At 38.9% G+C, this 27,458-nt stretch overlaps 1 protein-coding gene across 1 annotated transcript in view; it reads right to left on the bottom strand.

Moving 5' to 3' along the window:
• The window catches only part of LOC124156027, a 346,266-nt gene that overhangs the window by 27,772 nt on the left and 291,036 nt on the right, over nt 1-27,458 (bottom strand). The window contains exon 4 of the mRNA XM_046530314.1: nt 2,973-4,286. Within this exon, the coding sequence (XP_046386270.1) occupies nt 3,042-4,286 (1,245 nt within the window). The 3' untranslated portion in view covers nt 2,973-3,041. The remainder of the gene's footprint in view (nt 1-2,972; nt 4,287-27,458) is intronic.

The raw sequence follows: 27,458 nt of genomic DNA, 5'->3' as shown, positions 1-27,458 counted from the left end.
TGAACTTGACTCGGGGCTGTTGGAAGAAAGGTTGACTTTTCGAGTCTGGGTAGTCATTACGTCGCTCCTCGCTTATTCGAGCGGTGACATCACGCGGCTTGTGGAAGGTAGGGATGGGAATGGAGAGAAAAAATGCCAGGGAACGGTTCGTTTACGTTCTGTGAGCGAATTATGGCCCCATTTCAAGCTGCGCAGTTTTTTTTCCGTATCGGTTTATTCACCTGTCTTATTATTTCCAGTTATTCCTTGGTGAAATTTAAAATCTTACTTAACAGTAATTTGTGTGATTTAACACTTTCTCGGCGAATAATGTGGATGAAATTATGTCAGGCTCGCCACCGCGTAGGATATGTAATTTGAGCCCGCCTTTCGGGATTCGATTTGTCTTCCATTCAACAGTTTACTGCCGAGAGATTTCACGGTGGCGTAAATAGGCTTAGTTTGATAAGATTTGGAAGTTTTTTTAATGCCCATGTAAGGCGAAAGAATTAATACATTTTATGTTTTGCTTTAGTTGTGCTACTGGTACGCTCACCCCTGATCTATGTGTGATTATGCTTACACGGACGTAAGTGTTCTATTTCTGGTCTGTTACATGTTAGATTGTACCTTCGACTTAGCAAGTAGCATACATATAACTGAATGATTTGTGGATCTTTACAATGAATCATCTTTAACCGTGAAAATTTGGCTTTATGGGTTATCAACCAAACACAATATGCATTATTGGCGAAGAGAAAAATATGTCATACTTTATCTGGGATGATTATTTTCTTCTTGGCTTTCTAATGTAGCCTGCATATTGATATTTTTAATTTTAAAAATGGGAGAACATTAGCTTTCGGTGATATGTATATTTCTTACTCAGCTGGAGAATAATTCAGCGAATTATTTTGGTTTTTATTTGTTTTTATATATTAAAATGTCTCTCCACTATCGCGAAAGTGTTCCATAGGAAACAGAGTTTTTAATCCATTGATAACATGATAAAATCACCAGGCATTGCTAATTTATATCACTAAGTTTACTGTGCTCTGTCGTTGTAATATCTATGATGCATAGGCGAATCAGAGAACGAATTTAAATCAATCAATCGGAATGTGTCTTTGTTATAACTGGAATCTGCATAAAGAAGCACTTTTATCCGTATCTGTAACGAAATAATACCTTGCGAGCTAACTTTAGGGTGAAAAATCATCAGTATGCAACAGGATCCATCGCAAGGTCATAAATTAGAACATATAAAATCAGAAAATACGTCCTCATTCATGTAAAACCAAAAATTCCAAACGGTTAGCAATTCATTTAGTATATGCACGCAAGGTTAACGCAACAGAAGAAGACAATCATGAAAAAAGTCATCTTAGCGAGTGACGCCATTTATTATAGTAACCAAGACACCGTTACTGTCCCGGATGAATCGAGGAAAAAACGACATTTTAAATCTCTCCGTTTTGCAGTTTACTTCCTATATTTTCTTCTATTGATTTATCAATGTTTGTCAGGCATAAATGTTTCATAGAGATTGAAAATTATTCAAATTATAATAACAAGAGAAATTGAATGCTTGAGATGCTCTATGTATCAGTTGATGAGAGCTAAGATATATATATCCACAGCCCCAAAATCTGGCTTAAACTAGCTGATAATTGGCTTGCTTAAAATTTATCGGCCACACCCGTACTCCTTGCGTGAATCAGAGAGAGTTCGGAAGCTATCCTCAAAAGAGATTTTTAAATTCGCTATAAAACCGTTTCTATTTTTTTCTCTCTCCTCATTGCGTAATCATCCTCTCGTCACGTAGATTGCGCGAGTGATGCCGGCGATCGCCCGGAAGATATCACCAATAGGATAGTTAATTCTTGGAATGGGGAAGAGAGGGCAGGCCGTTAGCTGCTTAAGTGGACTGTCGAGTCTTCTTCTCGATCGAGCGGAACCCAATGGTCATGTACCGTGGATGACCTTGACTTTGTTTGATCGTTAAATTATTTTATTTTATTTAGAAAAGTCTCTCTGATTTTCCTCTCAAATTTTGCAAACACGAAATGAAGGTAATAAAACGTTAATTTTGTTCTTATTGACAGATTTGAAGAAAAATATAATGAAGTAACCCTTACCACCAAGTGAATGCAGTAATAAATTGAATGTATCAGGGCAGGATTAGACAAATTTTTCGTATCTGTTGGCCACATAATCAAATTGATAAGCCTAAGTTGAAAGCAAAAAAGTATAATACTGGTACCCACAAGTTTTTTCTAAGAACTGTTGGTCAAAATTGAAAATACCAAAATTTCCAATGCTTTGTGACAAGGAAAACGCAATGAATTTTAGCTTTACTTTTAACATATTAACTGTGACTTTGCTTCGATTAGATTAGAATTGGTTAGAAATGAAGTTAAAAATTCAGTTTAAATTGAAATCTTTTTGATGAAAATTACATTTTCTTTGAAACCCAACAATCTACTATCCCACAAAGCTAGGATAAAAATAGAGGGCGGGTGGACACGTACTCTCTCCGGTAAACGCTTATACCCATTATATGTATCGCGCGACGCTGGAATTTACACATCAATGAGCCCGGAAGAAAATACTCGTCACATATCAAAATAAAATACAAAATGTTAAATTATTTTTGAATTTACTCGCAAGTGAAAATTAATTGAGCTACCATTGGATTATTTTCTTGGTGTCCAAATAAGCAGGAATAGTTAACTATTCTCCAATCGCATGAAAGTCACGTGGTTCAATGCCACATTACCGTTGAGACGCAAGATGTATGTTAGAACCAAAATAGCGACGTGACACGGCCTGTATCCTTAACCCAAGGGTATACATTGTTGCAGTGCAGCTCGAAAGCCTCTTCAATAACTATGGTGATTTATGGACATATCCTATGAATGAAATACGCTCTTCGTCCGCAACTAACTGATGCAGCTAGTGTATATAATTAAAAATCCATGAAATCGACTTACCGTAAAATAGAATCGGCGACTGGCCTCTCCTCCTTCTCCCCGAAAAGAGGCTCCCCCTTCCATCCCCCTTCAACCCCTGTTTGCGCTGCCCCCGTAGTTCTCTTTCCCCGTCGCCTGCCCCACCTTCTTCCTCCGGAACCACCAACCCGCCAGCCGCGAATCTTTGGGCATGGACGCGGACCTCGTCACCGTGACCCCTGAAGAACCCCTGGTCGGCCCCTCCACCCTCTCCACGCCCACCTTGTGGATATCCCTCCTCGAGGACCCGTGTCTTCTCTCGCCCCTCAAGGCACTATCCCTGCCTTCCCGCGACGACCTCTGCTGCGAGCTAGACTGCCGTGGAGGCGAGGCCTTCTTGCCTGTCCCGCCCCTCTGGAGGGACTCCACGGAGGCGGACATGCCCCTCGAGGACCTGACTCCGGCCCCGTTCCCGTTGGCCGTGCGCGGGGCCTTCGGGGGCCTACCGGTCACCATTCCACCTCCCCCGTTCGGATTCGGGGTGTACGCCCCGCTACTGTCGTAGTGGACGTCCACGTTGGACCCCGGTCTTTGCCGCGGCCTCCAAGGTGCCAGCACGGAGACGGAGCGGGATAGGGTGGTCTTGCTGGTCACCATCGGGCGCCTCTGTTGCAGCTCCTCCCGGCTTCCCGCCTTCTTCCTGGTGCTCTTGCCGAGCCCTGCCGGTTGGGCGGCGGGGGCGGGCGCCTTCGCCGGCCCCGGTATGTCACCGACGGTGGCGGCGTGGAGGTAGACGGACCGCTGAGACGGGGCGCTGCTCTCGGTCGTGGTGCCGCTCTCCTCCTCCTCGCTGGCTCCGCTTCTGCGCCCGGAAGCCATGATGCCCGTGGGGCGCCGGGTGCCGTTGCGGGCGGTCCGCTGGTGGCCCGACGCCACCGACTCCTGGTCCGTGTCCCCGAAGAAGCGCAGGTTCTTCTTGTTTCCGCCCGGGGCGACCGGGTCCGTCTTGGGCGGGGGAGTGGTTTCCTTACGCGGAATCGTTCGTTGTTCCTCCTCTTGGCCGTCCTCTTCCTCCTCTTCCTTCTTCTTCCTCCGGGTCAGTCGGTCCAGGGACTTGAACCAGCGGCCGCCGGTGTTGGCGTCGCTGGCCGTGGTGTTGGCGGCCGCCGCTTTGTTTTTCCTGTTGTTGTTGGCCACGAGGCGGCTCAAGGTTGCGGACGAAGAGTGGCCGTCGGCGGTGTATTTTCGGCGCGAGGGCGGGGTCCGGTCTTCCCTGCGGTCGATCTCGTCTTCGGAGAACCAGCGGTCCTTGTGGCGTCCGGACGGGTCGTGGTTCGTCGTGGAATTCGCGTGGCTCTGAAAGGGGGAAAGAGAATAATGTTAGGTTAAAATATTATTCATACTTTGTTATAGATCCATTTTTAGTAGCTAAACATTTGAGTTCAATTTTATGATTACACCAATCACGCTTGCAAAGCACTTTACAGGACGCTGGAAAAAATTATTCGTACGTGCATGCTTGATTTGGAATGAATTTTAAGACAAAGTAAGAAAATAAACTTATTGTATTTTTGTATTAAAGAATGAGTAGGTTTTTCGGAAATTTTCCATAATTTTATGACATTGATTTGAAAGTGACAGATTGTCATTCTCGGTAAAATCATTATGAGTAGGTAGTGTAAAATGGGAGTGGCACTAACGATTATGTTTAATGACAAAGAAATTCTTTGCTTAGTGGCATACAGCTTATTCAGTTTTCACGCCCGAGGTCATTTGTTTCGGTTGTTAGAAAGGAAGAAATAATGAAATGTGATATAATATATACAAACAAGTCTGCTCAATTTATTTGCCTTCTTTGACCATGAGAGAACCGTTGAATTCTTCATAAAATGCTTCTGAAGTGTATAATTCCGCGATGACAGCTCAAAATGTTTCAGTGATTCCCCACCTCTTGTGTTTACCTTATCTACTTTATGACAAAGAAAAGTTATTTAGGCCTTGGTGCTCATAACCATGACCCAATTAGGAAGAGTTCTTAATAAATGCAAAAGTAGTGAGTCAGCGCCTTGAGGAAACCGTGGACATTGATGACGCATCAATTTATGATAGGTAATTATTATTATCTTTATATAAACCTGGTTCTAGTATGATGTCAATTCATACAATTCTTCCGCTGTTAATATCAGCACACATCATCTTCTCGATTTTATCATACCTCAAGGATCTGCACGTAACGTGAGTCTTAATTTTCGTTACGGGATTGCTAATAAAGGGTACCGTTTCTTAAAAAATTTACTTTTATTCATTAAAGAAATATTCGCGAAGTGGTCGCGTAGCTTTTTTCCGTGTTGGCCTAAAGGCTAAAAACGGAATGATTGCCGTAGGCGGACTCACTCCAAGGTCTTATACCAAGGTTATCAGGCACTACTGAGTTTTTTTCGCTCATAATGATGAAAAAACAGATAAGAAACGCAAGGGAAAATTAATAGAGGGCCTTGTTCCAAGCGTACTCCTTGAATGTGGAATCCGTTCATTACCAACGGTTTAATCAAGAAGCTTCCTCTTTTTGCTATCCTGAATGGGAGTTGTAGTTAGCTAACGTTACGAAAGGGATTTCACTCATTTGAGCCTCGGCAATTCCAGCTATCCATTGATAATCGCTTACGTTATTCATTCAGTAATTGAGGAATTCTCTCTTAACAAGTGTTTGCGGGTAAAAATTGGCTATTAATTTTAACCTATGGCCTGGCTCCGTTATGGAGCTAAGTTGTTAAACCAAGCAATTTGAACATTGACCAACGGATGAAAATTTAGAACTAAAATTCGGTACTATTAGAATGTTCAAGAGTTAAAATTTGCCAAAGCTCTGAAGTTTTCATTGACTAATAATCTCCAATTATAATTACATTACTGTAAATTGTGCGCATTCTTGTGTAGTCGCTTATATTTTCCTAATCACATAAATGTTATCCAATTTGATGAATACGGAGTTTAATTCGACAAAAATGAGAGCGAGTAGATATAGTGGTATTTGTGAATTTTTTTAGTTTGTCATGTATAGTAAAATTGTGAAAAGTTGTCTGAGATTAAGTAGTGTGTCCTTTCAATGAGGGAATAATAGTGAAGCAAAATCAGAGTCTCACGCTATGGTTTTATTTATTTACATTGGACTTGGAGCGTCATGTTGATATTCTTTTCTTTTAGTAAGGGGAATGTTGATTTCAACTTTTCTTCTGGGTTATGTCTTATTCTAATAATTTTTTCAGTCAATCGGACCTATTCAAATTATAATAGCACGAAAAAAAGTTACTATTATGAATCGTATTTCATTGACTCCCTAATTCAGAAAACCAGGGTTTAAATCGAGAGTAGATGTAAAATTATTCAACTGGTTTCATAACCATTAAACTTAGCTATTCCTCTTCTTAGTGTAATCAGTGATAATTATAAAGTCAAACTATGGAGATTTTTCCAGCTTACGGAGAACTTAAATTATTAATCAGCTAGAGATTTTATAAGAACTAGATGAAATTTTATTCGTATAATTTCCATAAGGGTTCTACATTTGCACAGGGCGAAAATGGCGGGACAAAATAATGTGAATACGCGTAAGATGTTAATTATCTGCAGTTTAAAATTAAATATTAATATGCTAACGGGATATTTATCGTAATTAACCCGTAAATAATGTTTAATTGGGGAAAGCAAATTCCTGTTGTGGACCATTGCATGTTTCCCTTCCTTGATGTACGTTCTTGTATCCGTTCTCATCCCCCTCCCATCCCTCCGGGATAAGGTATGCTCAACAGAATGCACCACCGCCCATTGTCATATCTCATCCCGGTTATAATTTGAAGGGCGTTAACTTTCAGCTGAGGGCGAGGATGATCAATTTTTGAAGACGCCCATTGATTGAATACACAGACTTTGGCACCCGAAGCGAACATTGTACCAACAACGCTTCAGCAATTAGTTTCTAGAGGAAAGTGTCTATATCAGTGTCCATGATCAATTGATTAACAAATCACGACTAATATATGTTAGGTTAAATATAATAAGAGATCATCTTCGAATAGTAGCACTACAAACTGATTGCAAAGGTAATGGTTCAATTAGAAGTCTTGAGTGACTTTCATTCTCTCAAACCTGAATTTTCTAGTGTTAGAGCATATTTTTTTTGCTGATACGAAAGCCTGAAGATGTGGTAATCAATTAGTAATAAGAAGTGGTGATGCTTTGTGGTGATGGTTGCCTTATTTCATTGGAGAAAATTTAGGTATTAATATTCAATTACAATGTTTGGACGAGAATAAATATGGGAGAAATTGATTTTTTCCATTTTAGCGGTCAGTTGTTAGTAGATGAGTTTTTTTTAAAATATTTTAATCTGCATTAATCATTCAGTCGGTGATTCAAACGGAAGTTTAGTGTAGATTATGCGATTAGATTTCCCCGTGGGCTTACTGATAGTCTTGGGCGAGTGAAGGTTACACATTCCAAGTTAAGGGGAACCAGTTAATTTCGTAGGGCCACCTTGCACTTCAAGGATTTTTGTGTAGAGATGTTCGAGGTCTTCACTCCAGATTTGAACCTGAGACCCTTCAATTAGTAGCCAAATGCTCCACCCCCTAGTTCACCACCCGCATAGGCACGATATATAGTTGCAGACCTATCATCTTATAATTGTTATGGAATTCTATACTGTTTTCCTTGTATTTCTTAGCACTTGATAAACTAGATGAAAATGTTAATTAACCCCATGTTTTTTTCTTCCACGTCTTTCTTTCCTACTATCCAAACCTGAACGGTGGCGAAACGAAATGGATTTATTATTATGTCTCGTACCCTACGTGTTCACTTCACTTTTGAGTGTTTTTTTTTCCTCTTTCGTGTTTCCGCTTCCCTTAGGCCCTTCGTCGGCCCGTGACCGGGCGCTGCAAATCTTGCGGCTAGTGAAAGGGTAACTTTTATCCGTCTGCCAAACAGAGTCGATCAACCGGGTAGTCCGGCCAATGAAAAAGGCGAGAGAGAGAGAGATTGACACCTGCTGTGGTAGGCGCATGAAGGGAGAGAGGGTTTACAGTGGGATACCGTGCTAGAGGTGGGGGGGGGGGGAGCAATAAGAAGAGGGGAAAGGTGAAGGGGGCAACAATCTTTGAAGTTAAAAGGGGGCCCCGATTGGGTTAAGTCGTGCTCGTGGGTGGGGGGAGTGAAGACGTCACAAAGGCAGCCATTTGGATCGTCTTTCCTAGCCGCAGGTGTTTACTGGGTCGTGAAGGGTTGTTAGCTTATTTTTTCGAGCACTCGCCCATGTAGAGGGCGCGCTTCGTTTCCAATTTTCTCGCAATTTTGTCCGTTACGCGGCTCAATCCCCGGTGCGAGTCAACTGATAAGCAAGCATTGTGGGTACGAGGGTTATTTTTTTAAACTTCCAATGGCGTATGCAATAGAGACATAAGTAATGTGCGAAAATTTTTTCTTTGCCACCACTCGAGTAAAATTCATGCCAAATTTCGACATTATGTGTATCATTGGAGCATTCATCACTAGCGTGGGAGGAGTTTACTTATCTCCTCTCCAAATAGGGTTGTTGCAAGTGGTACTAAGGAGTATTTGTGGTACAAAAAACACTCTGTCCATGAGCCAACTATTAACAAGCGTCTAAGCTCATAAATCGATTCGAAGTAATCCATTCTACAAATAATAAGAGCTCTCAGGTTTGGTCTGAGAAGGTTCTCTGTGGCTTGATAATTCATAAAAAAATACCCAATATACAATTTTCCCGAATTTCGTTAAAACCAATTTATTACAATTAATTATTAATTTTTACTTATTAATTACCACATCGTCAGGCTTTCGTATCAGCGAAATTATTTCTCAGATTTCATATGAAAATATCTAAATAATTGAAACGTTAATGTTGCAATATGATATGACTGCGAAAATATTATTTACTTAGAATTGCAATTGAATCAAAATTCCGGAAAAAAATAGCCCAGAGAAAATGAACGTCGTTGCATTTAGTTCGGGATCAAAAAAGCGACTATCTTTGTTGCTAGAGATGCTGGTATCTGTCAGTCAATTGAATTCTCTGAGGAAAGAGTTTGCGTGAGATTTAACATGGTACAAACGTTTCCAAGGATTAGCAGCGTCTGGAAATTCCGTCGCAAAACTCACGCGGCCCAGCCGGCTTTTACCGCCGATCAGTGCCAAGGATTTGTCCTTTCATTCGGACTCTGCAGAATCCTTTTTAGTCATTCCTTCTTAAACGAACGACTGCAAAATATCGGCGCCTTTAATGATGACATTAAGTGCCATGTCATGGAACATCAATGCAGATGAGCCGCGGAAGGATGAGATGTAATCCCTTCCCGTAATTATTGCTTCCCTCTCGCGATACCATAGAATGGCTCGTGTGTAGGAGTAAAGTGGTGCCCGCGCCGTTGAAGGACGACAGTCCTGGCCGAATGCATGACTTTTCATATTTTTAGAGGCAATCGAGCCAAGAGTATTTCTTTTCCTATTCTTATTTCAACTCAGAAATCCATATGGAATGTTTTATCGCACATTTTAATGATCCATTACCGTTAAACAAGGTTATCCGCCGCTTGTAGTGCAGTTGTTTATTCTGGTACGTGTGATAACTTGAGCAATTCAATGTACCCTAAATGTAGTCTAAGGCTATACCGAGAAAACAATGATAAGAATTGGCTATGATGGCGTTAAAATCCGTGAAATTGCGGTCCTCCTCTCATTATGGGTGAGTGCTATTGACTGGGTTACGAGTGAGCTTCACTGTGGTGGGCAAGGAGAAGGAACTGTAATGATATACCTGTTTGAAGAAGTGGGTTTTAATGGACGGAATGCTTTACTGAGGGGATTCTAGTGTTCGGGGGAAAATGCCTGTAAGCGGGGGAGGGAAAGGAAGGGAATAGGATTTATAGATAGAAGGAAAAGGAGTTGGCGTTATTGTTTATTCAAAGGAAAGGCCAATTTGGGAGAGGAGACGGATCGGAGTAATTTGTTGAATGCTTCGAGTTATATTACCTTATCCGTTACAATAATTCATTAATTTGATGAACCAAAAAAACAAAAATCGACGTCAGCGACGGTTTCTCCAATTTCAAAATGCACTACCTAGCATATTACCCATCTCTCCCTCAATTTCAAGACTTAATTCTCGGTTAACTTGGCCACTTATTTTCAAAGTCTGTCCGTACTCGTACGTACGTAAAGTCAATCTATTTCGTACACTGCAAGGAGGGAACACTGTTCTGTAATTCGTAACGCAGATGATATGAATCTTATGAAACGGCATAAATTGTAGGCAGTAATTGCGAAAAAAATTACTCCAGATTTTATTTGACCGTTCAGAGGATAACAATCTTTCCATTTGTGCTAAGCGTTACCGCTGTAGTGAGAGTGGTATTCTAACTTACTCTAGAGTTGAACTGGTATGAGTAATGCTTAATGCTTCTAACAGTTCCAATCACGTGAAATAGCTGAACGAGAAGCAGTGCAATTTTTGGTGTCATAACAATAGTATTCATGAATGACGAAATCCCTACCACTTATTCCCTAAAAATTATTATAGAGTAAATGAAAATAATGCATTCTGGCAACGACCTCAATCAGCCCAGTAGTGAGGATGTCGTTTTTGATTTGGTTATAATCGGCTTTTCTTCACGTTTTCACTGCATATCTTAATCATCACGTTGAAAGAATCGTACAGAAAAAATGAGATGTACTTCCAATTTGATTATGCTCAAAGAGTACGGATCGAAAATAACACCTCGGCCAAAGACTGACCTCCTGTTGCCCCAACCAATCTCTTTCATCTGGCGAAGGACGCGTGCGGATTAATAAAGAATGTAGGATGAAAGATTTTATAGCCTATGGCATAAGGGAGAAGAGGGATATTGGTCAGCGTTCTCGAAAGGAAAAGGTGCGCCTGGATGAGGTCGAGGTTTCCGAAGGATTTGGTTGGAGTGGGGCAATATCGGGAGGAGTTGGGAGGGTGTCAACCGAGAGCATGAAAGGAAGGCAGGCGGAAAGGCTTGAATGAAGTCTGCACGAAGTATTAGCAGGGTGTGGTCCGTCGGTTCGCTCCAGCGGGGTGGCATGCAGGCTGATGATTGCGAAGGAAGTTGGATGCGAGTCTACGAAGCCCTGGCGTGCCACGAGACGGGCGGCGGCGGCGCCTCTACCCCAAAATTAATTCCTCCTCGCCTTAAACATTATCCATCAACATCTCAAACCCGTCTTCCCTTTGTTCTCAGCAGAAAAGCCTTTACTTTTGTTGTAATTAATTTATTATGCGTGCCCATCTTGACGCTCCGACTGTTCTCTCCTTGTTGCCGTTTCTGTCCTCCCCGTGGCGAGGATTTCCCGCCGCTGACCTTGTTTCATCCTCGAATATTCTGAGCACGTGTTGAAGTCATGCCTGCGTATTAATATTTCGCTACAGTGTCATATTTTAGCCGGTATGATACGATTTGTTATTCCTCTACTCTTTCTTATTATGTTAAATTACCTGGAGGATCCTTTTTTCCTCAATTAACATATCATTGCTGCTGAAAAATGGCCCAGATTTTTTTGTTTCACTTGTTACACTCTAGATAGTTAATGATGTTACCTTATCTATTGTTTCTGGAGTAAAATAGTTATAGCGATATCAATAATCATTGAGATACCTTAAAAATACCTCTTTGTAATGTAACCGTATTTTATTTAAGACATTGCCGTTTTATGCAATGCTCCAAAACAGTAAAATAATGTCTAGGTGAGATAATATTAAAATAATAAAAAACCGTAGTTATTTTTTAGGATTTATAATATATATTTATAATATAATATAATATAATATAATATAATATAATATAATTATATTTATAATATAAGGAAACGAAAAGAGATAGTAATGATGATTGTTGGTTTTACTAATAAATGAATTATGTTTTGTCTGAATTTTTTCTTTTTATTGAAGACGATTCAATGCGGAGATAAATTAATATCCTGCAAAAGGTGATACGATCGATGCATCGCGATTTTTTCATGAATTATTTCTACAATGATTGAGGATTGTTCTTTTCCCGACTCTTAAATTGAATTCTAAACATTTGAGGCCGTGGCTCATCCCATTAAAAATAAGCTTATATTTAATTTCATTGTAATTGATTTAAATGAAGACAAATGTGAATTCTTCGATTAAATCTTTTTGTGAATGTGATACAATGATTGACATAATTTGAAATTATGAGAAATATGTCGCGCAAATTCGAAATAGCTTCATGTCATACGCTTAGAAACGGCTATCTTTTTGGTCAAGGGTGCGAATTTAGAAATTATTACTTATTTCGACTTGGATTGTGTTTATCTTCTATTATTGCAGATGCAGGCTGAGTCCACTCACTGTAACCTTAGTGCTTTGCCGCATGAGAAATTAAATAGCAGATGACTATAAGGCCTCATTCCAACCTTCTCATCCCCTTTCTCCCTCTGGGCGCCCATATATCTTTCGGAAACTAACAGCGCCACTTGCGTGGGTGGGCTCGGTTGGGCATGGAATAAGGGATGGATACGGGTAGGATTAGAGTTCAAGGAATCAGACACCCGCGCTAGGCTAGTTCGACCGCTCAATTGGTCGAAACTATCGTCCATTACGTAGGAAATTTACGATGCAGTAGTTACTTTCAAATTCGATGAGTCGGCATAGGTTACGTAACGTAAAATTGTCCTTGTCCATTGACTATTGGTTTGGATATGCTTAATAAATTAGTTGTATATATGATCGAAAATTATAGATGCTATCATTGCATGTACTAATTTCAATACTATAAAATAATCCGGTAGTATCGAACAGTTAATATTTCACGAATGATGATTGACAAATTTATGATAAATTGATGGATAATAATTGTCGTCCAAAGTTGGAAGTCGGATGTTACGGCGCTTGGATATGGAAATATTTTTCACCATGAGAAATTATATTCCAAGCTTTTAGCTATATCTATTTTTATCCACTTTCCCTTAAGGAATTGCAGTCATTTGTCCTTTCTCGCTATCACTTAGATCAGGGGTCTCCAAAATACGGCCCGCGGGCCGGATCCGGCCCGCGCACTCGTTTCGAGTAGCGCGCAATTCTCGCTCGTTTAACTCTGCGAGACGCCACTAGGAGCATTGCAGCGTTGTACTGCACGTCAAAGTCGCCTTCAACTGTTCGTTGTTATCGGATACTCCAGTAGACGTTGGTATCGAATACTTCAGTAATCGGCAAATTTGCTATTCGGCCCGCGGGGCGATTCGGAACTTGGAATGTGGCCCTCGTGGACTAGTAAATAGGAGACCCCTGACTTAGATAATAGTTTGATTAAAATACTTATAAAAATCCCTAAAGGATGATCACGGTTTTCATGTAAGTGCTGTGAAAATTTCGTAGCTATCCTTTAACTTTTATTAGATGATGGTGAAATGTATGCGTTCAGCGTCTTCGCTTGGGGTTCAGGGGATTCGGGCATTGAAGTTTCCTCACTCCAGAGCTACTAAACTTGTTGAACTAAAGCCTATTTGAAGAAAACGATGATAGTATGGTGAATAATAGTTTAAGATATTTTATTGCTAATTATTTAACACTATACGCTTTTATCGTATGCCACGGCTATGAATAAAATCCTCTGTTTGCTTGCCTTTCAGCAACAGTACTTATATGCATACATGTAAGTAGCATTTTCTGTCCTGCTTTTGCTAAATAAGTTATACTCCATGCTGTTTGTATTTAATCAAAATGCAATTAATTTTTTATCTTTATCGAAGGGAAAGGTATTGGTTTCAATTCTCCTTCTGTTAGACAAACTTAATGTTTTCCTTAAGGCTCAAATTCATGCTATTGCCTTTGCAAAAATTTATTGCCCATTTTCCCCTTTTTCACTCCCTATTTGAACCTTGGGGGCGTAAGATTCCGACTTTTAATTATAAGTTTCAATAAAATAGGCTGTCAGTTTTCTACCTAGTGTTTCATTACAAAACCGGTTTCAATGCACTTCGCATTGACAATGATACAACGGTATAGTAACCAGAAATGTTATTACACTGCGTGTGAAAAATAACCAGTAAATTTTATTACTTTGTTAGACACCAGATAGAGGTTGAAAATAGACACTAATTAATTTTTTTGGTGTTCGGATGTTAGTATTTTTTTGTACTTTATGTAGTCATGAGATATGACGAATGAGGTTTGTCTGGTTCCCCATTCATGGTATCTACGTCTTTAATTTTACACTCCTCCTTCTATCATATTTCGCTCTCCCAACCCTCCCTCTGGTTATCCCCCTCGCTGCGATCACATTCACCCCCACCCTTGTATCCCGCATTCATTTAACCGCCTCCCCCTTCTTCCTCCATACCTCCCGCCATCAGAATCTCTCCTCGAACCCAAAGACCGGAGCCCGCGTCACTGTTAGTCACGACGCACGGCTTCCCTCGTGCTACGCGCGGATCGCGAATGTTTTCCTAGGCCGTGGGAGTGAATTTTATAACTGATGAAGGATGGAATGTGGAGGGCGTTTTGATATGCCTATATGGTGGAATTTGCTATCTAAAGGAGAGAATTCAGAATCAGCTTTAGATGGTGAGCAAGCGAGACAGTCGCTGAAGGGGGCACCAGAAGGGTGAAACCTTGAGCAACTTTCGTCGTTTTATATTTAGACATTTCCGTGCAGTACCCTCTCACTAACATTTGACGTTGCAAATTTCACATCAGATAAGTAGTTTTTATGCCCAATTTAATGTGTTGTTCATTATACACTATTATCATTTAACAGTCACTACAGATTTTGATTTTTTTTTGAGTCAACATTTAAGAATGTTTGTAGTCAGCCTAATTACAGGCCTAATGCCTAGTTACAAGCTTAATGCTTTCAAGGCTACCTTACTTCCATAAATTGAAATAATATAATATATTTATATATGTATGTAAGGAAGGTAATATTAATTATATATTATTATTATCTTGACAAAGAATTACGCATGCAACAGCAATTTAGGACGGAAACAGAAAACAATTACATTACTATCTTTCTGATATATAAATGATACCCTAAAGCGCATTTAAAAGTAAATTGCTTTTTCATTGAAGTGATTTACTTTTGACGACATTGTACAAAAGTTGTGGGTGGATGTTAAAGAAAACGCCTTGGCTTCTTTCCTTTCGCCGGCAGTCGTGATAATTTTTTCCATTACACTCTGCGATTCGGCATGTCAACGTACCGAAGGGCGGACGTTGTTTTTGAGGCAGAGCATACGAGAGCAGACTAGCAGTGGAGCGGTCACCGGTCGCGAGAAAAATGAAAGCGTTGACCCCTTCGGTAGGATAGAAGGTAGGCTCTTTTTACGGCTCAATGGAGATCGCAGGATAAGATGATTATCCTTATAAATCCCTCTCCCGTCTCTCACACGTACAAACACGACGTTCCTCTCGTTCTCCTTATGGAGTCGTGATTTGCTAGCAGTTTATGACGGGTATTTATATCTCCTCAGCCACGATAATAGAAGGTTGATTAAAGATTTTAACTCCGGTCCAATGGCGAGTCTTTTCATCAACACTTGCTCATTTGGTCTCAGATGACTCAGATTAGGAGTATAGAGCGTTGCGTTGGTTTTAGATGACAGAGAATAGGCAAAAACATTTTCGGGATTGAGGAGATAACGTACAATCTCGAACATGTCCTAATTATCCAAGTGTAGCTATGCATTCCTTAAAATATTTTTGTTAAATATTAAGGAGAATTTAATATTCCTCAATCGATATTTTTTCAGTGGACAATATTTCTACGGTTTTCAATGCCTACTACCAAATTATTTTAGTGCTCGCTGGGGTTATTTTAGCTCAGTGCTTTTATGTTTAAAAATATCTATATGATTTTTATGGAAATGTTTGTGCAAGCAATTTTCAGCAGAAATAGCTGAAATTAGAGTATTAATTCAAGAGATGAGTGTCTTAAGTCAGTGACGTTCATGCCTTGCTTTCCTAGCGAGTATTATTTTCTGATTATGTTTGACGTTCCCGCATTTCATTTTGCATAAACCTAACGTCATTTTATCACTAATATTTAAACCTGAATCTTTGCTTAAATAGAGTGTTCAGATCTACGCATGATGTAACTACCAATATCTGATCAAGAGGACCCATCACTACCAGCTTATTTGGTCATATTATCCCGTTTTTTAGACAAATTACTCGTACAAAACTTATCATTTCACCGAGAAACTTTCTGGACATGTCAGTAGAACATTTTTAACTTTTGCCTTTATCTCAAATACAGTAATTTAAGCATAGGATAATATTGAAGCAATCATTTGAAAAATAAAATACCTACTGAAAAATAATGACTTGTGTCTTCTCAATGTACCTTCTAAATTTCAAGATGATAACTTGATAAAATACGTTATTCGTCTCGAAAAAATCTGGCCGAGCGGGAAAGATACGTCCTGTTAGTGATTGCTTTATTTTCATGCAGGAAACCAAGTATTTTACTTATTTCCCTCAATAGTTCTCTTCACTTTTCCTTTCTCTGCCGCCGTCGAAGTGTGCATTCCTTCGTGGTTTCCACGGATAAGAAATGAAAAGCCTTGACCGCCTTCAATTGTTTCGCGTGAGGGAAAGGTCGATCACTTTAGCACCTCTTTTGCCATCGGCAAAATTAATATGGGAAATCCTATTACGAGCTCATTTCATTCGCGAAGGAAGTATTTTTTTAAACAATTCACTCAGTTAACTCTCGAGCATTGCCTTTTCCTTGCTTGGAGTTTGTGACAGTTGTGATTGATGCCCGGGTCAACACTACGAGCCGAACTAAAATGATCGTCACGCTATATTCTCGATGCGGTGAAGAAAAAATTCTCCCTTCGCCTTTCTTGTGTATCTCGGGAGGTCTAATCGGATGCCGAGAAATTGCACCACTGGCCAAAAGGGAAGGGTGAATAAAATCTGCCACCTCTCACTTGTAAGAAAGAGGTGCAGGGTTAGAGAGGGCTACGGTTTTTCGATTTTGCGTTTTGTTGTCGAGGAGGGCGTAGCCTGAGTTGATTCCCATGGAATATCAGGTTTGAATCCTTTCACCCACGATCTTCTCGCGGACGACAGTCAATTTAAAAGGAAGCCATGGTTCATGCTAGCACCAATAAAGAATGGCACTAGGTGTCAAAAGCTCTCGAGGCAGCAATTAATTAGTTTATTAATTATCTTTCGATGATTTTACTAGCCATTTCTGTATATTCGTACATATTTTTGTTTTCTTGTGCTAAGAGTGCCCATTTTTCTAGTTCCATTGCAATACCAGTAATATTGACTCTTAATAAGTATTGACTTTTTAATTATTAGATTTTACGATACTGATCTTAAGCAATACTTGAGCAATAATTTGGAGTTTTTAATTCCTGAATTAGATACAAAACAATTAAAATGCGATCTAAACTCAGAGAGATAAAATACAATATTATTATTAAATATGTTTTTTGAGATTCAATGAAATATACGGTAGCACGGCGAATTTAAAGATATTCGAGAGAGACTGTGAGAGGCGATTGTTCCCAAATTTTGTCTTTGACACTTTGAGTAAATTATAAGGTTAAAGTCAATCGACGAAATATATGTATTGCAATCACCACTTAGTTTTGATGAACTAAATCTCCACTTTTAATGACATTATGAGATATTTCCTGGCCGGGATTTTTTCCTGCACATAAGCGTTTGGCTTCAAGACTTGCACTTCCCACCTTGAATAAGCCTTGTGCGTATATTGCATATCCTTAAAATAAAAAAAATAAATCTCTTGGTAACTACGCTTCTCATTACATCATCGGCTACGTAATCGGATATCCAATGCACCAACCTGAGATACCATATCTAGCAATGCGTCCTATTTTGAGCGAGCGTGCATGCATCGACGTTCTAGAGCTTTAGGAATCGAACATCCGGGTGTAAGAATGTCGTCTACGTTAGGGCAGCTTATATTACGTATGTGCTCGTAAGTGGACGTAAATAATGGGAAATCGCTAGTCCAAAGAACTTTTCCGCACTTGGTAGCTTGCCAATGGGGCAACATGTGATATGTAAGCAAGCCGGCTATTTTATTGCCATCTCTTTTCACATATCTTCATGGGGAAAGTGAAATGGTCTGTCTCACTCGACAAAATCCAGTCTCCCATGTGTACTCTATCCATGTTTATCACCACTTCCATTTTTTAATGGGACGATTTTCAATTTTTATCGGCGTACACAAGGCATAGTCATTTTTCACACAAATCTTCCGGCTAACAAAAGATCTTGCTAAGGAAACTCGAGGGATGTCTCTCTTAAAAAGAGGAAACCAAAATTTACGTTTGACGTTAACCTTAAAACCGTTGGTAAGATCGGTTGTCTTAATCCTTAGTTAAAGACTGAGTGCGAGAGCATGTAGCTCATTTTATGAGGGAAATATAAAGTTTTATGTATTTTGGCTTCCGTTATTGCACAATAATGGAGGAGGAAAGTAAAACGCCAGAACGACTTCCTTTCGCCTTGATATCACGTTACTCCCTCTGGTGGTTACACCTACTCTTAAAAATAGACCACCACAAAATGTCGCCTTTTAATGATTACTATAGAGCAAGAAAGGAACTTATGGGTCTAATTTTTATTTTGGAGTACAAACATTATTCTTTTCAATATTTCACCGAATTAAAATGATTGTTTTTCGTCGTAATTTTATCCCTCATGTATTCGCTCATTTAATTATGTCCTTCATAAAAATTTAATTTAATCCTGCCGATGTGACTTTGGATGGCCGTATGTTTACCAGAATTATATTTATAAGGTTGTATCTACATTTATAATTTAATTAAGTAGGTCACTTTTCTGTTCATTAATTGTTCTTACCGTTAGTAATTTTTTGACCGTGATATATAATACTATCCTGGCAAAGCATTTTTTTATAAATTTTCTGTTCCGAGGCTCGGATAAAAGGGATAGATTGTATGGGTTAGGTGGGTAGCGACGTCGATACGTTAAACGCAATATCCCCCCTCCCCCTCTTGACCGTCAATAACTCATAAATTACATGTTTTTACGTGGATGTGTATTTTTAAAATGTTGAGTATTAAGGAATTGGTGGTCATGAGATCTCTCTGAGGATATATTTTTTAACCCTTTGTTTGTGACGGGACTAAGTTGATTAGCTAATGTTAACTTTTATTATTATTTTTTACGCATTTTTACGTAATTAAAATTTTTATTTATGATTATTTTAATAAAACCTGTCGTTGGTGTGTTTCTCTTAACAAACATACCAATGAAAAATAGTTTTTCCCGACTAAATCTGAAATTCCAACACCTTGGTAATGCCAATTATTTTGCGTAATAATTCAAAACAATGTGATAGTCTTGGGTAGAATATTTGCATTAAACTGGTAGTTAAAGATCATAATTTTATACCCCAGAGAATGAAGTCTTATGCTTTTAGTATCTTTTTATGCATTCCAAGCCCATTTTCTCTTGGGTCTTGATATTTGCTAGATAAGTGGGTGGAGGGATGTGAAGGGGAGTAGGAGGCGACGCGACGTAGGTACTTTGCCGGAGAAACTCGTTCGGGGCGTGTGCCCGATGAGTCACGAGACAGTCCAAGATTTAAACCGAAGTGGATCCAAGGGATGAAAGCAAAAAAAAGTCGGGATCGAATGTTTGGGAGAGTGAGAAAACCTGTCATGAAACAGTTGGGAACCATCCAGTAGACCGATAGATGTTTTCCTATCCACCGTGCATTTAAAAAGATTTATTTAAGTCGCCACTCGCGTCGCAGGCGGTAGATTGATTCGCATTTCATAGAGAAATGTGAATTAGTTAGGATCTCCACCCAAAGTTTATATTCTAGGTGATATAATTTATTGAATGCATAACTTTTCAATTTCCTGGTGAGTCCACATATTCCAGTGGCGTAGCCAGGGGAGGGAACGAAGGGTCCGGAACCCCCCCCCCCCCCCCGAAATATAAAAACACAATTTAAAAAAATGGAAAATCTAGAACTTCATGAATAAAAAAAAATTGGAAAATCATGAATTTAGTAAATATTTATTTTAAAAAATGGAGTTTTTATCGGTTATGGTAAGTGTTAAAATTAGTTTAAAAACCTCTACGTACTTTATACCCTGTTTTTCAAAAACTTTCACCCTGGATTTGGACCCCCTCGAACGAAATTCCTGGCTACGCCACTGACATATTCTATTGAAAATATTAAGAATAAATATGTTGCAATGCGATCATTGCCGCGCCACGAAATGTAGTGTGCAATACACGCGCTCACTATAGGATCCCGTCTTCCATTTCCTCTTCACTTACTCTGGAAAAGTAACAATGGTCTCTTGTGCTTCGATCTTCATGTTCCTTTTGGTGCTAATCAGCGCAATCACTACCTCTGAATAGGTGGAAAATTCTCGCCACGGCAACTAACAAGTCCCGGACATAAATATCTGGGGTAATGAATGGTCGCGTCGCTGCAAAAAAAAATCGATGAAATAGCGAACAAAGTGGTGGAAAAAATGGAGTTCTTACGAGATGGACTGAGGGCTTACCTAAAAATTCAGACCAAAAGGTTTGTAAAAGATACTACGCAGGTGAAAGTGGCAGATGACGAATTGGAAGAGGAAGACTGGCATAGATATTGGGGAGAGGGTGAGCATGACTTGGGGAGATGGGTGTGGGTATACATTGTAGGTATAGGCGATAAAACGACGTATTGGAAACTATGCCGACATTTAAATATATCTAATATTCGCTAATGAGTATTTAAACATGGCGATATGGTTTTCCCATAAAATCGTGAGATATTTCCCAATTAGAAAAATCAAAACATCACATCCGATAAATATATCACTTGGCATATCAACCGGCAAAAAAATTACCGTCCGATAGCTTATCAATATGTATCTCCTGATAGATATTCGATATATCACGATATTTTTCAGGCGGCGATTTTTATTGTTAGGTGCATCGTGATCTTTTTTCGGAAGGCGAATTGAGTATTAGGTAATGCATCCTGATATTTCATCATCAAATATTTTTTCGGGACCAATATGAAGATATTTATTGTCCCGATATTAACTATCTTAATCTAAATATTGATATTCGAAATGGTATTCTGAAATCGAATTTTTAGTATTTTCCAGACCAATTTGTTGGGACGAATTGATGAGGAAGGATATTGAGTGATCCATCACTTTATTTTATCGTAAATTTTTTTCCTCGGAGTACTGCCGATAATTATCGTACCAATATCAACTATCGTAATAGATAATTATCGATATTCGAAATTCATCGTATCCCGTACTTTAATTTTCAGTACCGTCCAGACATATTTGTTGGGACGCGTGGAAAAATTGAAGGGGGAGGATCGTGTTGGTAGTCGGAGAGGGTCCGCTTTGTGTGAGCGCCCCAAAGACTCAATTCGCTCCGATTCGCCGCGCCTCTTTACAGCGCCTCCTCTTCTTATTCTCCCATCGCCTCACTTCCTCTCACTCTAATTCTATCTCGGGTTCCCGTCTCCATTCATTCTCACGCAAACAAACTCGGACACGTACGCACCGATGTGTTCAATTGAAGGCTTCCCGCTATTTACGTTCACGGCAATTGGTTCCACCGAGAGTGGGAAAGTGTCTGTTGTCGTTCGGATCTTCGCTCCCACATCGGGATTTTGGCGATGCCGAACAAAATCGAGAAATTCTTTTGCGTTGGAAAGCGGCCGATCAATGTTCCTCCCCATCTCCTACGTTTTTTCCCTCTACTTTTATTTCGTTTTTCATTACATTCTCTCAACTCCGTGAAATATTATTTTACTGCAGCCAATTGTACAAGTTATACTTTTAAGCTCATTGCATTTCGTTTTATGCTTCCTCACATTTTCTTATATCTTTTATGATCGAGAATTTTAATAAAACTGTTAGAGAGATATTTTGCCTGAGAGTTTTCTGTGGACGAATTGGGAATAAAAATAATTAAAAATTAGATTACAATTAGGTATTATATTTTCTTTTTATATATACCTATGGTGAGAGTTATAACATTTTTGTGGTGGAAATTCAGTGGTTTGATTCCTTATTAATCAGAAATTAAATGCAGTAAACCTTCATTGTACTTATTAATTGTATTTGTTGGGACCTATTTTCCGTATATTTTAAATATAATTTTTCAAAACGCGGCGCCGTAGATAGAGAGAGACAAACCCATAGGGCTGGAATGCACTAAATGTACTTGGTGAATATTCTAAGTCACCTGTTGAGCGCGATCGCCTCTCCTTACTAAGATTACTCTGTATTGAGGCCAAACCAATGTTTACAGTTGTTAATGGTAGTTGGAAGGGAAGGAGACGAGTAATTTAGTAAACCCGTTTCCTTTTCTGCCAAGAATGTATGTAAACTCTACCTCAACCAATACTTATTACACTTGAGTTAATTTCGAAGCTTACCCCATTCAGAATAGATATTGACTGAGCAGGCAGAAAAAATACTAAACATATTTTACCTCAAAGACAACCGTAGAAAAGACAATTCTATTAAATTTACCGTGGAAATTTTCTTCAGTTTCTTCGCACCTTAAAAAAAAAAAAAAAAAACGCGCCCGAGAAAATACTGAGGGCAGATATTATTATGAGACCGTTTTCAAGGAGGACGAAAATATCCTTTGATATTTTCGGCCCCAATTGCCCCCCTTTACCGGATACACGGTCGCAATTCGCCTCTCATCCATCATCATTCAGCGACGCTTTCATTTTCTTCCGAGCCATTTCTGTATTTTTCCCTCCTTCATGCGTTCCTTCCACGATTATCCCGACTCTTCTTTTTTGTGGTAATATTTCATCATTTGCCTCTCACATAACTTTCCTCCTTTTCTTCTGCCGTCTTCAGTTTGGTGCCCTCTGCAATTGCTCAAGCGCCTCCATTTCGACCCCGATCTCAATCTTGACGGTGGACTCTCCTCTGCTCTCGTTCAGCCCGTCTCATCCACTCTCCCTTTCTATGCCGTACTTCAACTTGCTTGGAACTCCTAGCTTGCCTGCCTCTTTGTGAAGCGGCCTGGTTTAAAACGAGATCCTTCAAGTCGAGTAAAGATGTGGTAGGCGAAGATTTTCCAGCTTAGTAAAACCACTTGTCTGTTTCCACACACTTTTATTCAAACCGACCATGGTTTCGGCAACTTGTGATGCCTTGATAATGGCACAAGCTGCCGAAACCATGGTCGGTTTAAATAAAAGTGTGTGGAAATAGACAAGGTGTGGTTTTACTAAGCTGAATATCAAAGATTTCCTCCTTATCACGCCGGACACTGTATCTTTTATTCGAAGATTTTTCATTTATGTAATGGGTCATGAAGTGGAGTTTATGTTGGGATTAAAATACACAGAGTTGTTTAAAGCTTATTGTTGTGAAAATTAAGTACATTAATAAATTAATGCGTTATTGATTTTTTTACCTTAAAAACTATAACAAATTTTTACTTCGCGATCGGTTTCAATACAATTTGTATCTCAAGGTATGTATAGATATTTTGGACATGAAGATAACGCATAGTGTATTGAAGTTTATCTTGACGTAAAAGTTTAGCATCCGAGGAAAATTCCCAGTAAATTTTTTTGATTGAGGTTTAAAGGTCAACTATTGATTTTGGTACTTTGAAGTCTTTGGTACTTTAATCACCTTGAGGACTCCTGTATATATTTTCTCTGAGATTGTGAATACGATGTTGACGCCGTCTGACTTGTGGCATCGTTGAAACCCCACCTTTGTCCCATTTCTGTGCGGGGTCTGAACGTACAGAGTTTATAATCCTCTGTTTCGATAATTATGCAAGTTGAAATCATTTTTTGTCCTTATTTCCGTAAATTCATTGCACAATATCAGAGATACTAATCCAAAATAATGAAAATTTGTGATTAGCTTCTCGTTAAGTATCTCCAGAAAAACTAGAGGAGGCAGTTCGGCGAAAGAAGAGGGATATGAGGATTAAATAGGGAAAAGTGGATTCAAAAATTAGACTATTTTATAATTCTTATTTTTATCTTTATGTTGCCGCTATTTGGATGTGTGAGGAAAAGTCGAATTCTCACAGGCTATCATAAAAACCAGTTCTTTCCTTCATCGGCATTCGAGAGATTATTTATCGAAGCTAAAAATAAGCTCAAGTGTCATCAAACGTTTGAATCACCGTTATGTGAAGCATGGACACCTCTTGGCCATAAGAATTGAAAGTTATGTGTTATGCTCTTAACCTTTGTGGAACACTCAGGTAGAAAAGGTGCCACACTCGATGTGAGTGCAACATTAAAACATATGAGTATCTTTATAGTCTGTACAAATGTATAAGACATGCCTTTTTAGTACGAAATATTTGCTGTGGATGATTGACAATGGGAGATAGCCAGCAATGAAACACTCGGATCGATTTCTTTGTGAAACGCCATGGTCAGCTTTTCCGTCTTTCCAAAGTAAATATCAAGCTTTTGAATGAATGACGTATCATTGCTAGTGAAATACTAGATTCGTACGTGGGGGACAGTAAGGGGGTATCTAGAACTCGGGGACTCCTGGGAGTCGATCATTAATACGGCCCTGAGTTACGTCGAGATAATTTTTGCAGTGTATATTCTTTAATAAATACCATTATTTACTTTTCATTGTATTTTATTCAGCGGATTTTTGTTTTATTATTCTTTCAATATTGCGACCAAAGCCTAAAACAGCTGTTATCTCTCATGGATCCTTTAATCCAAATTTTGGGTATTAGTTTTCAGCTACAAACTTTGAGTATATAAATTTACACTTAAAAATTTGGAGTAAAATGCACTAAATTTTCTCATTTTTGGTGCGATGAAATTTCCATTTCATCCTCTTTAGAGAGAAGTACTAAATCTGCCTAGTTATGGTTAATCATAAGCTTGACATTATTGATATTTCGAAGGGGTGGTGCATTTGATATAGTGATGAAATAAATTAAATGAGAGTGTAAATGTTAAACTACGTTTTTACACAATATTACGATACTTTTTTTATTGAGTGCGATATTTTTGCGAAGATCAATTAAAAACAAAATTTTTTAGAGAATGCAGATTTGAGACTCAATCCAATCAGAATTTAAGTGGATAATTTTAATTATAGGCGTGACGTCGATCTGATTAAAACGATCACCTGATAATGAAAATAACTTCATGAATTGAATCCTCAGTCGTACTTTCTTATTTTAAATGTGGCCACGGTAAATTTTCGTCCTCCATTCTCGAATGAAAAGTGATATATTGGAGGATTTAACAGTTAATTATAAGATAAACAATAAAAGCGCAAAATGAACAATTCTTAGAGCTATGAAATTTCTCAGCTAATTGTAAGATCAATTGGACATTAAAATTTTTAGTGAATGCAGATTTGAAACATAGTTCAATCCAAGTTTAAAAGGGCGATGTTCATTATCAGGCTCGATGATTATCTGATAATAATGATCACCTAATCAATGAAAGGCTAAATAATTGTTAACATATTGAACGCATATAAATAGTTGCTAGAATCTCGTTAATTTCACATTTCACATAGAAATAGAGAATGGAAATTTACGAAGGCCACATTTCCCATAAAAAAACACGGCCCTATCTCATGCGTTCTTGCTATGTGTCTTTATATCACTTCTATTTCCCTTTCCCTTCTCCCTTTCTCACGAATCGCTCTTGTTCACTTTCCCCCTCGTTCCTCCTATTCGCTCATCCGGGATTCCCACGACGGACGCTTTTTTATTCAAACCCTCGTCATCCCCATCCCATAGTCCCTCTCCCTGCTGCTTTTCAAACTCCACCCGTCGCGGCGGCGGCGTTCATATTTTTTTCATCGAGTTTCTTTCGAGGCATCAATATTTCCGTCCGATTCGTGAGGGAGTCATTATCGGCGCTTATGGTAATCACCCGGATTCGGTTTTCGGCAGCAGTCCGAGTACAAGAGGTAGTTTTCGACGTGCCTCGGCTGTAGGAATGCGATCCAAAATTAATATTTCATTCTAGCTTATTGTAGCATGTATTGAACAAACACTGCTTTCGTTTCTCCCACACCAGAATGCCAGAATGACGCTATGCAGAATACTAATGAGTGGATGAATATATTTATCAATGAAACTTTTTTTCCCGACTGTTCCAGCTGACAGACACACTTGCCACTTTCATCTATGCACACCGACTTCAACTACATAGCGTTGATTTTCTAATACCTCACAAAACGTTGTGTGGCTACGTTTTATTTTAATCGCTAAACTTGTTTTTTTAATACGTTATAAAAGATCTAATTTCACCGTTGTATTTTGGTGATGTATTTATTTTCTGTTTGTAAAATAAATTTTTATTAATATGCACAAGTATCATCATGGCAATGGAGGCCGAGAAATTTGCGGATTGAAAAAAATTGAAATGCACAATTTATTTTCATTTACTGCCCGCTAGAATTAAAAAAAAATAAATCCTCAAATGTAATGTTAAGACCTGCCAAAGACTGGCTTTTCTCGCAAGAAATAATTGAAAATTTATTTTGATGTTATTTATTAAAAACACTCATATATCATTTACTGCATTATTATTTTATTATTGGCATACATTTCGTTATTTGATGGTGGTTCAATTCTAGTCCTATGACCTTGATGACCACCTACAGCTCCTTCTCTTTGTAATTTTTGTATTCAGATGTAAAAATAAAATGTAGGAGTAAATAAATTATTATTATTATCATCATTAACGCCGGTAGTCAGTATTGTGAGCAACGCTAGTTAAATGCAAGAAACAATGATAAAACATTGAACTTTACTTTTTGAAGTATTCGTGAAGTGTGATAACATGAACTTATTTTGGACATTTGATTGAGTATGATAAGAATAGTATTTCTTGTTATTATAACTGAATGAATATTTGTTTTATAGCGGTTGCCCATCCGTCCGGAAGAATAATGGGAGGAGTAAAGAAAACCGAGGAAAAGAAAATGAGTGAGAGAATGCGAGGCAATTGAGGAACGATTGGAAGGGTTGGAAAAAACACTCTGCCTCAGAGATGTGCAAAAACCGAGATATGGGAAAAAGTTTAGCATCAAGTACCACTTGTGGTCTCGTTACATAGTGAATCAAGAGCGAAATTGACTCCATAATTTACCTCCCAAGAATTTGCAAGTTATTGCACGGGAGAGATTCGAGCGGGTAGCAAGAAAACTGTTTTTAAGACGGTCAACTTTTAGCTGATCGATCCATTTGAGATTGCTGCATGATTTTTAAATCAATTATCGAGCATGATTCTCTATTGCGCTCCTGTAGAACGGAAAGGAGAAAATGAGTTCAGCTCCAGTAATGCTTCCTAATTCAGACTCAGGATTCAGTGTGAGGTGATAATAAGAAACATTCAGAGCATTTTAATGAATCGGAAATATTCGTGTAGCGAAAATTTATTGCTCTCGAGACATGCAAGCCTACTCATCGATGGATCTTTGAGGAAC

This window comes from Ischnura elegans, chromosome 3 (assembly GCF_921293095.1).
Source record: "Ischnura elegans chromosome 3, ioIscEleg1.1, whole genome shotgun sequence".
In the NCBI taxonomy this organism is placed as follows: Eukaryota; Metazoa; Arthropoda; class Insecta; order Odonata; family Coenagrionidae; genus Ischnura; species Ischnura elegans.
The sequence above is the reverse complement of the archived record's forward strand: the minus strand, read 5'-3'. Positions and strand labels throughout refer to the sequence as shown.